The sequence below is a fragment of the Haematobia irritans genome, chromosome 1 (genome assembly GCF_050003625.1).
Source record: "Haematobia irritans isolate KBUSLIRL chromosome 1, ASM5000362v1, whole genome shotgun sequence".
In the NCBI taxonomy this organism is placed as follows: Eukaryota; Metazoa; Arthropoda; class Insecta; order Diptera; family Muscidae; genus Haematobia; species Haematobia irritans.
In genome coordinates this window covers 122,886,699-122,902,482 of record NC_134397.1, presented here as the reverse complement: position 1 = coordinate 122,902,482, position 15,784 = coordinate 122,886,699, and the positions used below count along the sequence as shown (strand labels likewise).

Here is a 15,784-nt window from a genome sequence, read left to right as displayed (position 1 = left end):
AGCTTTGAATATAGGCTACATAAGTGCCTTAAAAAAGTGAACCTACTAGCAATAAAAATGAAGGTTAAATTTTAGAAAATTTTAAATTGTATTATAAACGCCAATATCACGCCGATATGATAAAACCAAATAAATATTTTTCGACAAACTCAAAAAATTTATTACATATACAGTCAAAAAAAAGTGAACTCTCTATTTCACTAAAGCCAAATTAACTTTATTTTAGTTCAGGGAATTATTATGTTTGGAGAAAGTTTCCTTTACTCTAATAATTTTTTGCGGGAAACAATTATACATACATTAAGCATAAAGATTTACTAAACTCGTATTTGTCACAACATGGTTCATTATTCTTTAAAATTTGTAAATTTTACTAGAATTGCGTTCATCATGAACTTCGTATGTCACTAAAGACATTCTTGCAATTTGGAACTACAATTTTTTTCTTCAAACTACAAAATTTTCTTATTCAAGTGAAAAAAATTAATTATGTCTAATAAATTTTCTTGAATTTATTGAAAAATATTTACTTATTTTTGTGATATTGGCGTGATGCCAGCGTTTGTAATACTGTTTAGTTCAAATTTTCTAAAAATATTCAAAATTTTCTAAAGTAAAGCGAAATTTTTCTTCTTGGTGGGTTCATTGTGTTTTTAGTGTACATTTTTTTTTAATTTTGTATTGTGAAGGAAAACATTGAGTTAGAAATTGCAAAAATGTCTTTAACGTAATACGAAATTCGTGATGAACACAATTTGTGACGGACGTGATTTTTTAAAATTTTAGGAAATTACAAATTTTGGGAAATATGTACTTATGCACCCAAAAAAAGTGAACCCACCGCGGAAGAAAATGTAGGTTTATTTTAGAAAATTTTAACTAAAATAGTTTTCTAATTGCAACATGTTACAAATAAGTTAATACTTTTTGTCAAATTGAAGAAACTTTTTTAAAAATAATTAATTTTTTTCTGTTGTTTAAGAAAATTTCATATGTTGAAAGAAAAAATTGGATTTAAAAATTGTTAAAATGTCTTTAGCGCTGTACGAAGTTCGAGACAGGTACAATTTTAGTAAAATTTACTCATTCGAGAGACTTATGAACTCAATTTAAGCAAACTTCTGCCATTTTAGGAAAATATGAACTATTTTATTTTTTAGTAAAATTGTGCACTATATTTGTATACAACTTTTTATACCCTCCATCATAGGATGGGGGTATATTAACTTTGTCATTCCGTTTGTAACACATCGAAATATTGCTCTAAGACCCCATAAAGTATATATATTCTGGGTCGTGGTGAAATTCTGAGTCGATCTAAGCATGTCCGTCCGTCCGTCCGTCCGTCCGTCCGTCTGTTGAAATCACGCTAACTCCCGAACGAAACAAGCTATCGACTTGAAACTTGGCACAATTAGTTGTTATCGATGTAGGTCGGATGGTATTGAAAATGGGCCATATCGGTCCACTTTTACGTATAGCCCCCATATAAAGGGACCCTCAGATTTAGCTTGTGGAGCCTATAACAGAAGCATATTTCATCCGATCCGGCTGAAATTTGGTATATGGTGTTGGTATATGGTCTCTAACAACCATGCAAAAATTGGTCCACATCGGTCCATAATTATATATAGCCCCCATATAAGCCGATCCCCAGATTTGGCTTGCGGAGCCTAAAAGAGAAGCAAATTTCATCCGATCCGGCTGAAATTTGGTACATGGTGTTGGTATATGGTCTCTAACAACCATGCAAAAATTGGTTCACATCGGTCCATAATTATATATAGCCCCCATATAAACCGATACCCAGATTTGGCTTGCGGAGCCTCAAAGAGAAGAAAATTTCATCCGATCCGGCTGAAATTTGGTACATGATGTTGGTATATGGTCTCTAACAACCATGGACAAATTGGTCCATATCGGTCCTTAATTATATATAGCCCCCATATAAACCGATCCCCAGATTTGGCTTGTGGAGCCTCTAAGAGAAGCATATTTCATCCGATCCAGCTGAAATTTGGTACATGGTGTTGGTATATGGTCTCTAACAAACATGCAAAAATTGTTTCACATCGGTCCATAATTATATATAGCCCCCATAAACCGATCCCCAGATTTGGCTTGCGGAGCCTCAAAGAGAAGAGAAGTAAATTTCATCCGATCCGTCTGAAATTTGGTACATGATGTTGGTATATGGTCTCTAACAACCATGTAAAAATTCGTCCACATCGGTCCATATTTATATAAAGACCCCATATAAACCGATCTCCAGATTTGGCTTGCGAAGCCTCAAAGAGGAGCAAATTGCATCCGATAAGGCTGAAATTTGGTACATGGTATTGGTATATGGTCTCTAACAACCGTGCAAAAATTGGTCCACATCGGTCCATAATTATATATGGCGCCCATATAAACCGATCCCCAGATTTGGGTTGCGGAGCCTCAAAGAGAAGCAAATTTCATCCGATCCGCCTGAAATTTGGTACATGATATTGGTATATGGTATCTAATAACCATGCAAAACTTGGTCCACATCCGTTCATAATTATATATAGCCCCCATATAAACCGATCCCCAGATATGGCTTGCGAAGTCTCCAAGAGAAGCAAATTTCATCCAATCCGGTTGTAATTTGGAACATGGTGTTAGTATATGATCTTTAACAACCGTGCCAGAATTGGTCCATATCGGTCCATAATTATATATAGCCCCATTTAAAACATTCTCCAGATTTGACCTCCGGAGCCTCTTGTAGGAGCAAAATTCATCCGATCCGGTTCAAATTAGGCACGTGGTGTTAGTATATGGTCGCTAACAACCATACCAAAATTGGTCCAATCACACAAAAATTGGTCCATATCGGTTCATAATCATGGTTGCCAATTGAGCCAAAAATAATCTACCAAAATTTTATTTCTATAGAAAATTTTGTCAAAATTTTATTTCTAGAGTAAATTTTGTTAAAATTTTATTCGGTTCATAATAAAATTGTCATCATTGTCAAAATTTTATTTCTATAGAAAATTTTATCAAAATTTTATTTCTATAGAATATTTTATCAAAATTTTATTTCTATAGAAAATTTTGTTCAAATTTTATTCGGTTCATAATCGTGGTTGCCACTCGAGCCAAAAATAACCTACCAAGATTTTATTTCTATAGAAAATTTTGTCAAAAGTTTATTTCTATAGAAAATTTTGTGAAAATTTTATTTCTATAGAAAATTTTGTTAAAATTTTATTTCTGTAGAAAATTTTGTCAAAATTTTATGTCTACTTTGTCAAACTGAATTATATACGATCTTGGATCGATCTTTTTTGATTTAATATATACCACGTATGGACTTACATACAATTTAGAAGATGGTGTTAGGTTTTAAAATACCTTGCCATCGGTAAGCGTTACCGCAACTTAAGTAATTCGATTGTGGATGGCAGTGTTTAGATGAAGTTTCTACGCAATCCATGATGGAGGGTACATAAGTTTCGGCCTGGCCGAACTTACGGCAGTATATACTTGTTTTTCTTATTTTTAGTTCATGTCATTAAAGTTAGCAAAAAATTATTCAAATAAGGAACATTTACTCATATTCTGGAAAATTTAACTAAAATAAAGTAATCTTCACGAACTAAAATAAAGTTCAGTTGGCACTAGAGCTCCTTTTTTCTGGGTGTGCTTCATTTGAGAATATTGTTTTCTTTTTTAATTCAAAAATATTAAAGTCAATATAAAAATATTGCTAAACGAGAATAAAAATTCTAGATTTAATGCTAGATAGCTTTATAAAACATACTTTTATATTAAAGAAGCCACATCTTTGGATCAGAATCAATACAAAAACCATCAAGGAATGGTTCAAAATTATCAATCGAAGTAAAATGTTTTTGAGTGTATGCAACTTTATGGGCCTATTTATGACTTTTTTAGCATATTAGGATAAACCTAATAGGTATGCAATCTTCTCCCTCAAAACACCGCCCGAAAGCTTATTAGCTATAACTACAAATATACACCCAGAGAAGGAATATGATCACCTCAAACATGTTGTAAGAGCAAAATGTTATTTTTGGGTGGTGACCATGTAACATGGTTTTCGCAACCATGTTAATTTCTAGGAAATCATGTATCTGATTTCGGCAAGCAGGTTATATTTGACGAGAAAATAACATTTTTGTGACAAACATGTTACATGGTCACCACACAAAAATAACATTTTGCTCTTGAAACATGTTTGAGGTGATCATATTCCTACTCTGCGTGTATATTCATCTTCTTTTTTGATGCGTCTTTTCCCACGCATCAAAAAAAAAAAAAAAACGATGTGATGTTCGTTAATTATGCAAATTGTTCCTTTTATTGCCATTTATATTTTATTATTTTGATTTTAATGAGATGAAATCACAAAATCGATTTAAAATTTACAATTCAAGCTATTTTATCTTTTCTTTAGCTATATTATTTAGATTTTAGTGACATAGAATAATCGATTTAATTCAAACTAGTTCCTTTAAAGTTTAAAATTGCCGAACATTTTTATATAATTTTAATACACTCTCAGAGAAAATCCTATATAGTAAAAATAATAAAAAAGAAAAAACAATTGAATTCTCCGATCTTGTCGGTTATTCTGTGTTAAATAATTAAAAAGACATTGAATATAAATTTTAAAAAATGCGTAAGGTTTTAGTCCATAAACTTCAAAAGTATTTAAAATCAAATAATAATAATAATATGATTTTAAAATATTTATAGTTTTTTGTCAAGTTGTCATAGCTTTTTAGTTTTCATTTTAAATTTCAGTTTTTCAATTTATTTGTTTTTAGTACTCTTGAAACAAAGTAATATTTTTGTAATAAATTTTGCTTTGATTTCTATATTTCTTTTTTTTTTAAGAATTTACTTACCAACTTTCAAGAAAACAATACGTACAGTCATTTCTTTTAATAACGATGATTAATGATTTTTTTTCTTGTGTACCTTTTTATCATAATATTTATAAGTAAGCCCAATCAATTTTTTTTTTTCAAATGTTCTTTACAATTACTTACTTATTTTTCTGTTTTTTTTTTTACAATTCTGTTTTATAATATAATATAAAATATCTTACTGTAATGTTATAATAAACACACCACAATTTGGAGCAAATTTTACCAAAAAAACTACCAAACAAAATTTTTTTTTTATAAAAATTTCGTCAGTCAAAATTTTATTTCTATAGAAAATTTTGTCAAAATTGTATTTCTATAGGAAATGTCACAATTTTAATTCTATAAAAAAAATTTGTCAAAGTTTTGTTTTTTAAGAAAATTCAGTCAAAATTTTATTTTTATAGAAAATTTCCTCAAAATTTTATTTTTATACAAAATTTGGTCAAAATTTTATTTTCATAGAAAATTTGGTCAATTTTTATTTTATAGAAAATTTTGTCAAAATTTTATTTCTATAGAATAGTTTGTCCAAATTTTATTTTTATAGAAAATTGTATTTTTATAGATAATTTTGTCAAAATTTTGTTTTTATGGAAAAGTTTGGCAAAATTTTATTTTTATAGAAAATTTTGTCAAAATTTTATTTTTATAGAAAATTTTGTCAAAATTTTATTTTTATAGAAAATTTTGTCAAGACTTTATTTTCATAGAAAATTTTGTTTTTATAGAATATTTTGTCGAAATTTTATTTTTACAGAAAATTTTGTCAAAATTTTATTTTTACAGGAAATTTTGTCAACATTTTATTTCTATAGGAAATTTTGTCAACATTTTGAGATGAATATTCTGAAAAATTTACCAAAACATGAGGAATTCTACCAATCTACTAAACTGTACAAAATCTACCATTTTTGGTAGAATTCTACCAACTGTGGCAACCGTGATAGTAACCCATTGGTAACCTAATACTGTAATATATAAGATTAAGAATCTGGTTGTGTTAGGAAAGCTTAAGGAAATTAATACAAATACAACAAATTGTTGACCCCCAATTTTTGAGGCACACTTCTGTCATCCTATTAAGTGGATTCAAGGAAAATGTCAAATCTCGGAGGAAGTAGTTCAACACCAGCGGAAATTTCCCGCGTATCAATTAGTGTTCCACCGTTTTGGCAGTCGTAATCAATGCCGTGGTTCAAGCAAATGGAATCTCAATTTACTACATAATTACTCAATATTCTACATGATTCCATGCGATTGCCGCCTCAATTGAAAGCAATTTCTTGAAAAAAGTGCATGAAATTATCATAAATCCTCAAGCTGATCAATTCTTCAAGAAGAAATCTAGCTTTAAATCTGGGTTCTACAAAACTGAAAGGATATGGATTTTATTTGTCGAATTTTCCATTTTCTCTTTGCGAAATATTAACTGAGATTTCAAAGTAAAAAAATGGTTTTTAATAGCGAAAAAAATCAACGCTAAACATCGTCAAAATAAATCTTAACTACATATTTTTCTAAAAAGTTTATTTTTTTTTAATTTGTGTTATAAAATGAGTAATGTGTCTGCCTTGAAATGTATTTAGAATAACTCCTATTTTTTCCTTTCAAAATATAACATGTTCCCAAACAACAGAAAAATTGTATTATTTTTAATAGTCTTCATTTTGAAAAAAATATTAACTTATTTGTATCATGTTGCAATTGGTGAAATATTTTATTATACCCTCCACCATAGGATGGGGGTATAACATATTAACTTTGTCATTCCGTTTGTAACACATCGAAATATTGCTCTAAGCCCCCATAAAGTACATATATTCTGGGTCGTGGTGAAATTCTGAGTCGATCTGAGCATATCGGTATATAGTTATATATAGCCCTAAGATAAATCGATCCCCAATCACACAAAAATTGGTCCATATCAAGTTCATAATTGTATATAGCCCCCATATAAGCGACCCCCATATTTCAATTCTGGCTCTCTACGTACCGTGCAAAAGTCCATACCTTTATTGTCTAATATATACCACGTATGGACTAACTCACAATTTAGAAAACGATGTTAAGAAGTTTTCAGATACCACAACCCAAGTAATTCGATTGTGGATGACAGTCATTCGTAACATAGAAGTTTCTACGCAATCCATGGTGGAGGGTACATAAGCTTCGGCCTGGCCGAACTTACGGCGTCTATAATTGTTTTTATTTAAAGTTTTCTAACATAAACCTACATTTTCTTTTATTGTTTATTGTCCTTTTGTTTTCTGTAATCTATATTGACAAAATTTTTTTCAGTGTTAGCTAATACAAATGGATTAGCAAGCAAAAACCTCATCACTTAGGTGCACAAATTATGCCCAAAAATCACATCCAATTTATGTAGATTTTTGCATAGTCAATTGTTACGATTTTCCACCGATCATTATTACTTCCAAGCAATGTTAATGGGTTGTAATTTAGTTCATTTTTATGTTGAATTAATTCAAATCATATCATCCAACAAGATTGTGGCGTTAAAATTTAATTTAAGGTTTGGATAAATAATAATAGCCTGCACAAAATGCTAATGACGGTTTATTATGCAGTGTTAAACGCCTGTTTAATACAAAAGGAGGAGTAAAGTTTTTGCTTACGGGCAAATTATGCTAAATTGAAATAGAAAAAGAAGTGATGCAGGCATATAACGTTGTTGTTAAAAAAAAATATTTTTATTGAATTCTCTAAAGTAATTGAATCCAGTCTTATTGAAAATATGTTCATGTTTTGTATGCGTTTATTTGTTTCGATTTGTATGCGTTTATTTGTTCGTTTATCCAGTTTTATTAGATTGTTAAACAGGAGTGTGTCTCTTATGGAACTTGAAATCAAAATTTCGTGTTATTACCTAACAGGTTTCACTGAGTCGCTGTAGTAATTTTGATTTCATTTGCAGTACCCAAAAATCATTATGAGTCATTCCACGGCAAATGAATTTTAGAATTTTGTTCCTCCTAAGATGGGTATTGAGAAGCCATTAAGTGCATACATGTACTCTTAAACATTAGGAAATCTGTGCGTACCAAAAGGCATTAAGAAAAATAATAGAATATATAACATATACTTATTTAATTCATAATACCAAAAGCAAATATACACGCAAAGAAAAAAAGTTTGGAAAACGTGTACCGAACACGTATTTCTTTTGTTAGAGTTTTTTGAATTTCTTCGAAAATTTTAAACTTTCATCACCAAAAAAATTCGTTTATATCAAGCACTATTCTTTTCTGACTTTAATAAGACACATTTTATAGTTTCATAGTACAAATTTAATATAGTAGTATGTAATGTTGAACATCTTTTCGAAATCTTCGGAACATATGTGGAATATATGTAAAAAAAACCTTTTTGGTGTTCGGTCGAAGCAGGGATCGAACCCACGACCCTTGGTATGCTAGGCGGACGTACTAACCATAACTCCACAGTACTCAACAAAATGTATGTTTCTGTTAAATAAAGTTTGTTTAATCGACTCGTGACCGTCGAAAACGATGCTATATAAATATAACTGTTTAACTGTTGGTGTCAATTACAGCTACGTAGCCCAGTGGATAGTGTGTTGGCTTACAAATTGTATGGTTCGCGGTTCGATTCGAAAGGTTTAATTAAAAAAAATTATAAAATCCAATAATTTCTTCTACATTGTTTGTATTACAGAAAAAGGTGCTAAGAACTAAACAAAACCTAGTGAAAGTGAGAAAGATGTGAGGGAAAATGCAATTAGCCAGAAAAGATTGTTTTTTTTGAGTTAGTCTTTATGAAATTGTTTTTGGAAAAGAATAAACGTTTATCACAAAAAGTATATACTTTTCTTCCTAAGAAACTTCCTTACAGCGATAAGCAAATGAGAAACGATGTTTGTTTGTCTAAAATTTCGTTTGGGAGGAAAGAATTATTTTTTTGCGTGTACATACTTTTTCCCAAAAACAAAATAAATAAATAAATTTTGAGTCTCTCATAGCCTCAAAAAGTAAACGTAAAGAAAACTGTTAATCTTTTAAATAAGCAATAAAGAAATATATAGAACGGAATAAAAAAAAAACAAATTTTCAAATTATAATTAGTGTCATAAAACATAACAAAACAACAAAATTTTTACAGTTCCCATAAGATCAGACAATGTATATTAAACAGTGTAGACAGAAACATTAAAAAAGCATGGATTTATATGGGAATGAAAAAAGTCGATTCCACCATAGAATAAGGGACATATTGTTATCTTCACCATTCCATTTGGAAATCATCCAGATTTTGGTGCGCCATAATAAAAATTCAATTCAATTTATTTTCTACGAAAGGAAATTTTTAGCAAATAAATTGACTTTTTTAATCGAATAGTTTGCCTTCCGGGTTTTCGTTGCCGGTATGCAGGTCTTGTGAAATTTTCGGTAGCAAAAATTTCGCCGAAAAATGGTTTGTTTAGTGAGTGTACTGAAAGATGACTTTTCTTTTCTAAGGAACGAAAGATTAGACAAGCAAAGTTTTCTTTTGACATCAACAGGCAGCTACATGAGAAGGAATATTATCACCCAAATATCCCAACAAAAGTTCTTCTTAAGGCATAACTTTAAAAGAACGTGTAAAAATGTTCTCTCAAAGATGTTCTATATATTAACTGTACACGAAGTTATTTTAATTCAATTTTTATACCCTCCAGCATAGGATGGGGGTATATTAACTTGTTCTAAGACCCCATAAAGTATATATATTCTGGGTCGTGATGAAATTCTGAGTTGTCTGAGCATGTCCGTCCGTCCGTCTGTTGAAATCACGCTAACTTCCGCACGCAACAAGCTATCGACTTGAAACTTGGCACAAGTAGTTGCTATTGATGTAGGTCGAATGGTATTGCAAATGGGCCATATCGGTCCACTTTTACGTATAGCCCCCATATAAACGGACCCCCAAATTTGGCTTGCGATTGCTCTAAGAGAAGCAAATTTCATCCGATCTGGCTGAAATTTGGTACATGGTGTTAGTATATGGTCTCTAATAACCATGCAAAAATTGGTCCACATCGGTCCATAATTATATATAGCCCCCATATAAAACGATCCCGAGATTTGGATTTGGAGGAGCAAATTTCATCCGAGTCAGTTGAAATTTGGTACATTGTGCTAATATATGGCCGTTAACAACCATGCCTAACTAGGTCCATATCGGTCTCAGATAAATCGATCCCCAATCACACAAAAATTGGTCCATATCAAGTTCATAATTGTATATAGCCCCCATATAAGCGACCCCCATATTTCAATTCTGGCTCTCTACGTACCGTGCAAAAGTCCATATCGATTCGTAATTATTTGTAGACTTACCTATACAAAACTTTTTTGTCTAATATATACCACGTATGGACTAACTCACAATTTAGAAAACGATGTTAAGTAGTTTTAAGATACCACAACCCAAGTAATTCGATTGTGGATCACATTCTTTCGTAGAAGTTTCTACGCAATCCATGGAGGAGGGTACATAAGATTCGGCCTGGCCGAATTTACGGCCGTATATACTTGTTTCATACTTTTAATGGGTAATTAGAACTTTTTTGTTTCAAATAGGTTAAAAACAGAGAAAGAAATAATAAAATGGTAAATATTTTGTCGAAAAAATACTGAATTCATTCTAGAAAATTTGCGTATTTTTGAAAACATTTGAGGTCAAACGTTTCATGTATATTTTTTGCCGAGAAAACATGTTCCATGCTCACCGACCAAAAAGATTAGATTTTGCTCTTGAAACATGTTTGGGTTTATCATATTCCTTTCCTGGGTGTAATTAACCAAAATTGGAGACAACTGTATCATTTAACCTCAATTCGGGGAAAGTAGTATATTTTCTTTGGGTTGGTAGAACAGCATAATGTACACAAAGTACAACCCACACGCAGAGAAGGAATATGATCACCTCAAACATGTTTCAAGAGCAAAATGTTATTTTTGTATGGTGTAACATGTAACATATTTGTCACTAAAATGTTATTTTCTCGTCAAATATAACCTGCTTGCCGAAATCAGATACATGATTTCCGAGAAAATAACATGGTTGCGAAAACCATGTTACATGGTCACCACCCAAAAATAACATTTTGCTCTTAAAACAGGTTTGAGGTGATCATATCCCTTCTTTGGGTGCAGTTGATCGCTATTAAAAATTTTTAATATTTGCTTCAAATATTTCTAAAATAAATCCTCAATTTTTTCCAGACCTTGCTCATAAATTACACTAGTTTACACTGAAAATGTACATTTGATGAGAGGTGACTATTCTTATGTACTTTGATCTGCTGAATTTGAAAAAAATGTTAAAAAATTTTTTATAGAACAGTTTTTAAGGTATCCCGTTTTTTTTTTAGTTTTTCGCTCTTTTTTCTCTAAACAAATTATACCTCGAGTTAGAAATGTCCGATTATATCTTTTGTTGATACTTAAACGAAATGTATTGAAATGACGAATAAGCGTGTGAAGTTGGATCTAGGATAAGTGTTTCACATATCGATGCAAAAAGGACAATTTTCATGTTTTACAGTGACCCTTTCCAAAAAAAAAAAAAAAAAAAAACTTTAAACCAGAGATTCAAAAACCTCAAAATAAATCTTAGGCCTATATTTGAAGAGTTTTTATCTTAATTAATTTTATTTTCGATCTAAACCGTATTTTGGTCAATGGGGAAATGATAAATTTCAAAGATTTTATGAATGTTTATTTAATATTAATTAAAAATGAACTGAATAAAAAATTATACTAAATTTTGGGGTCTCATTTTTGCTCATGATCCAATTTAAAGCTGCTTGAAATAGGCCGTAGTCAAAATGAACTTAGTGTAGAAAATATAAGGATGACTTTACAGGATTTATACACTGTTAGAAAAATATGTTTTTCATATGTTTCGATATAAACAAAATGTGTTTCGGGCACAATTTTTAAACACCATATATTTAAGTGCAAACATGTAATGTTCTCAAACTAACACTAAATGTTTGGAACACATATGTTAATATGTTAGAATATATTATGTTTGGGGCATGCATGTTTCATAAAAATTATATGTGTGAATGTAAACATATATACATTTACAAATTTCGAGTAAACATATATATGTTGTGATATTTTATTCAGAGAGCGACAGAGAGAGAGAGAGAGTATAGAGAAAGAAATAGAGATAAAAACCGGGAGGGTCGACGAAAGATATCAAATTAACACAGCGAGAGAATCAAAAGAGATCAATTTCTGTGAAACCGCTTATATGTTGTTTCGGAAACTGCTTTATGATAAGGCCAAAAATTGTATATGCTTAAGTCTAAATATTATTTAATTTAAGCCTAATTATTATTTAATTTTTGTATATTATAAAATTATTTATGTATGTTTATACTCGACCCCACGTTCTTCTTTTATTAGAGCTTTTGAATTCCTTCCCAAATTTCAAACTTTTATACCAAATTTATTACAAAATTGTTATTTTTGCAATAAAAAATTAATATCTTAGCCAAAAGCTCAGTCCATTTCGTTTATATCAAGCACTGTTTCTGACTGTAAATCTTTAATAACCCACATTTCGAAGTTTCATTATAAAAATTTAATATAGTATAAATATAAATGTGTAAATTAAAAAAAAGGTGTTTGGTCGGAGCAGGGATTGAACCCACGACCCTTTGCATGTACGGCAGACATGCTAACCACTGCTCCACGTTGCCAACACATGTATGTTTCTGTTAAATAATGTTGTGTTTGCATGGGCTCGTGGGCGCTGCAAACTATGCTATATAAATGTAACTTATAACGATAATTGTCTACTGGTGACTATAACAGCTACGTAGCTCAGTGGTAGTGTGTTGGCTTACAAACTGTATGGTCCTCGGTTCGATTCTCCGTCCAGGCGAAAGGTAAAATTTAAAAAAATTATAAAATTGAATAATTTCTTCAACATTATTTGTATTACAGAAAAAGGTGCCAAGAACTAAAAAAATTCGTGGAAGTGAAAATTATGTTAGGGAATGAGCACAATCTTCTTTGGGGAAAATTCTTCCAAGCATATAATATTTTTGGGCTCAAAATGCTTCCAAACATATTATATGTTCACATAAAACAAACATATTAATGTTTCGGCAGTATCCAATAATATATGTGCTTCCTGCAAAATATGTTTGGAACATATGTTAGAGAAGCGATTTTTTTTGAGGGTGTACATGTTTTTTAAGCAAAGATTATAAACTTTCCAAAAAATGGATCGATTCACACAATATTCGGCACACTTATCGACCTAAAGTACCTCTTCATTTGAAATTTCATGCAAATCGGATAAAAAATGCGGTGTTTATATTCTCAGGACCCCTTATCGGGAAGTCGTTTTGTGTGCGAGTTATATGATGGCAATGTTGTGATGGCAAATGTTCGATGGGAGAATTGCAAGGGTTGTAACGACACCAAGCAAATATGGCCCCATTTAAATTTAACCGCACACTAGTGTTTTAAAAGTTTTTTAATTTACAAATTATTATTATTCGAGCTATATGGACAAACTAGATTAAGGAACCTGATTAATAGAACCATTGAATTTAATTTACTGACTGTTATTAATCCTTGTTTTGTTTAACTACAAATAAAATATATTTCATTTTTTACTTTAGCTTTTTAAAAAGTGTTATCTCATTCATATTACTCTAATTTCCAACAGTGAGGCGTGGTGTACACGGACCCCGGGGATGATGGCTCCAAATTGGATGGACAAGTGGGTTTCGGAGTATATTCTAAAGATCTGGAACTTCGAATAGCGAAAAGATTACCTGATCACTGTAGTGTTTTTCAGGCTGAAATATTAGCAATAAGAGAAGTGGTGAATTGGCTGAGAAGTAATGCTCCAAGCAATATTGGCCTTATTATATACTCAGACAGTCAACCTGCAATAAAATCCTTGGACTCTGTGTTCCTCAACTCGAAAACGGCCATCGACTGCCGCAAATCTCTCAATGAGATGGCTGAGCAGCACAATATTCACCTAATAGGGGTGCCTGGCCATAGGAACATACCGGGGAACTGCGAAGCAGATGATCTAGCAAGGCTAGGAACTACCTGACATATTCCAGGGGAACTAGAATCTGTTGGTATACCTCTGGCTACCTGCAAGCTCTTAATGCGTGAGAAGGCTGTCATGATGGCAAATGCTCGATGGGAGAAATGCAAGGGTTGTAACGACACCAAGCAAATATGGTCCCATTTAAACTTAAACCGCACACTAGATATGCTAGTGTTCTTGAGACGTCAGATATCACTCCTGATATCTGCTATAACGGGTCGCTGCATGATAGGCGATTTTGCAAAAACTATAGGCGCGAAGTATAATGACTATTGTATGAGCTGTCATGATGCGGAGGAAAAGGAATCAATTAAACACCTCTTGTGTGAGTGTCCTGCATTTTGTGTAAAGCGCAAGCAACTTTTAGGAGCATATAGCTTCAGATTACTGGCGGATCTGGAAAACGTTAACTTAAGCAGTCTGCTAATGTTTTTTGGAACAATCTGGTTGGTTCAACAAAGAAAAATAATCAAGAAGGTTCAGCGGATAAAACTAGAAGTGCCCATATGTAATAGGTACTTTTAGTTAATGTGGTATCACAATGGACTGAATAGTCTAAGTGAGCCTGAATCTTAATCGGGCTGCCACTATTACTTAACCTAACCTAACTCATATTAAAAGCATATAAATTATTTCGTTTGTCTAAAATTTCGTTCTGGAGGAAAGTATTTTTGTTTTGTTTGTATTAACTATTTATGATTATTTAAAAATACAATATTTTCTCTGAGTGTAATAAAATGTCATTTCGACGTGCTATCAGCTGTTATAAATCACCAATGGACACAAAATGCATTTTATTCATTCCCAATGCATTCCCGTTAAAGTAAGAAACATGTCTTCCGAGAACAAGAAATCGAAAAGTTTTTATCAGAAAATTTAGCAAAATTGTTTTGTATTATAAATAAATACATAAATATCCATAAAAAAATTTTTACATAAAATAAATTATTCCGAAATTGAAAATGAGATGACAAAATTAGTGCCCACTCACTAGGTCTTTAACATTTTGCTAATTTTGAAAAACAAAACAAAATCTATAGACACGTAAAATATATCTTTTCAGTCACAACACATTAAATTTACTTTTGTTGTTGTGGTTAATATTCACTAAACAATTCATTCCTGCATCATAATATTATTAAAGATCGTATTTCATATTTATAATTCATTGGATGACTCCAGAACTACAGCGACACTTATTTTACTCCCTTTCCTCCTACCTTGGTGTATTTTGGTTCTGCTTGAGGATTTGCCATTTTTTGTTTGTTTTGTAGTTGATGGAAGACTCTTTTCTGTAGAACAAAAATAAAATTGAATTGGAATAACAACTTTGCCGGCCGGTTTCCAGACAACTGAATCTTTTTGATTAGCACTCACTGTTTTATATAGATGAAATTCTGCTTCAGTCCATATCAAAACACGAATAATTTGAGAACAGTCAATTCGCAACAACGATTCGAGAGTAAATGTTCCTTAATTTTTTTGGTGTCATTTGCCATATGTTCGATTGGTCGGTCTGTTGCTCTTCTCTTTGTAAACAGATGGAACTCTTATCGGTTTTTATTCCAGTTCCTTCATTTTAAAGTGGGATAAGTCGGTAAAACTAATTGCCCACTAGATTATTTTTAAACGTTTTTCTTATATATAAAATATGTCAAGCGTTTGTCCCGAACTATATTTGAATAATGTTTAACTCATTATCAAGCCAAGTTTTTGCTTCCAACGTATTTTTTTCCTTCAGA

General features: G+C 31.3%; 1 protein-coding gene across 2 annotated transcripts in view; it reads right to left on the bottom strand.

The window, feature by feature from the left end:
- The window catches only part of LOC142221772 (aldehyde dehydrogenase X, mitochondrial), a 29,238-nt gene extending 13,683 nt beyond the window's left edge, over positions 1–15,555 (bottom strand). Inside the window, exons 1-2 of one of the 2 annotated variants that reach the window (XM_075291568.1) lie at positions 15,420–15,555; positions 15,263–15,334 (exon numbers count right to left, since the gene is read on the bottom strand). In XM_075291568.1, coding sequence (XP_075147683.1) covers positions 15,263–15,298 — 36 coding nt within the window. In that variant the 5' untranslated portion in view covers positions 15,299–15,334; positions 15,420–15,555. The other variant, XM_075291567.1, reaches the window with a different exon arrangement.
- Positions 15,556–15,784: the final 229 nt, after the last annotated feature.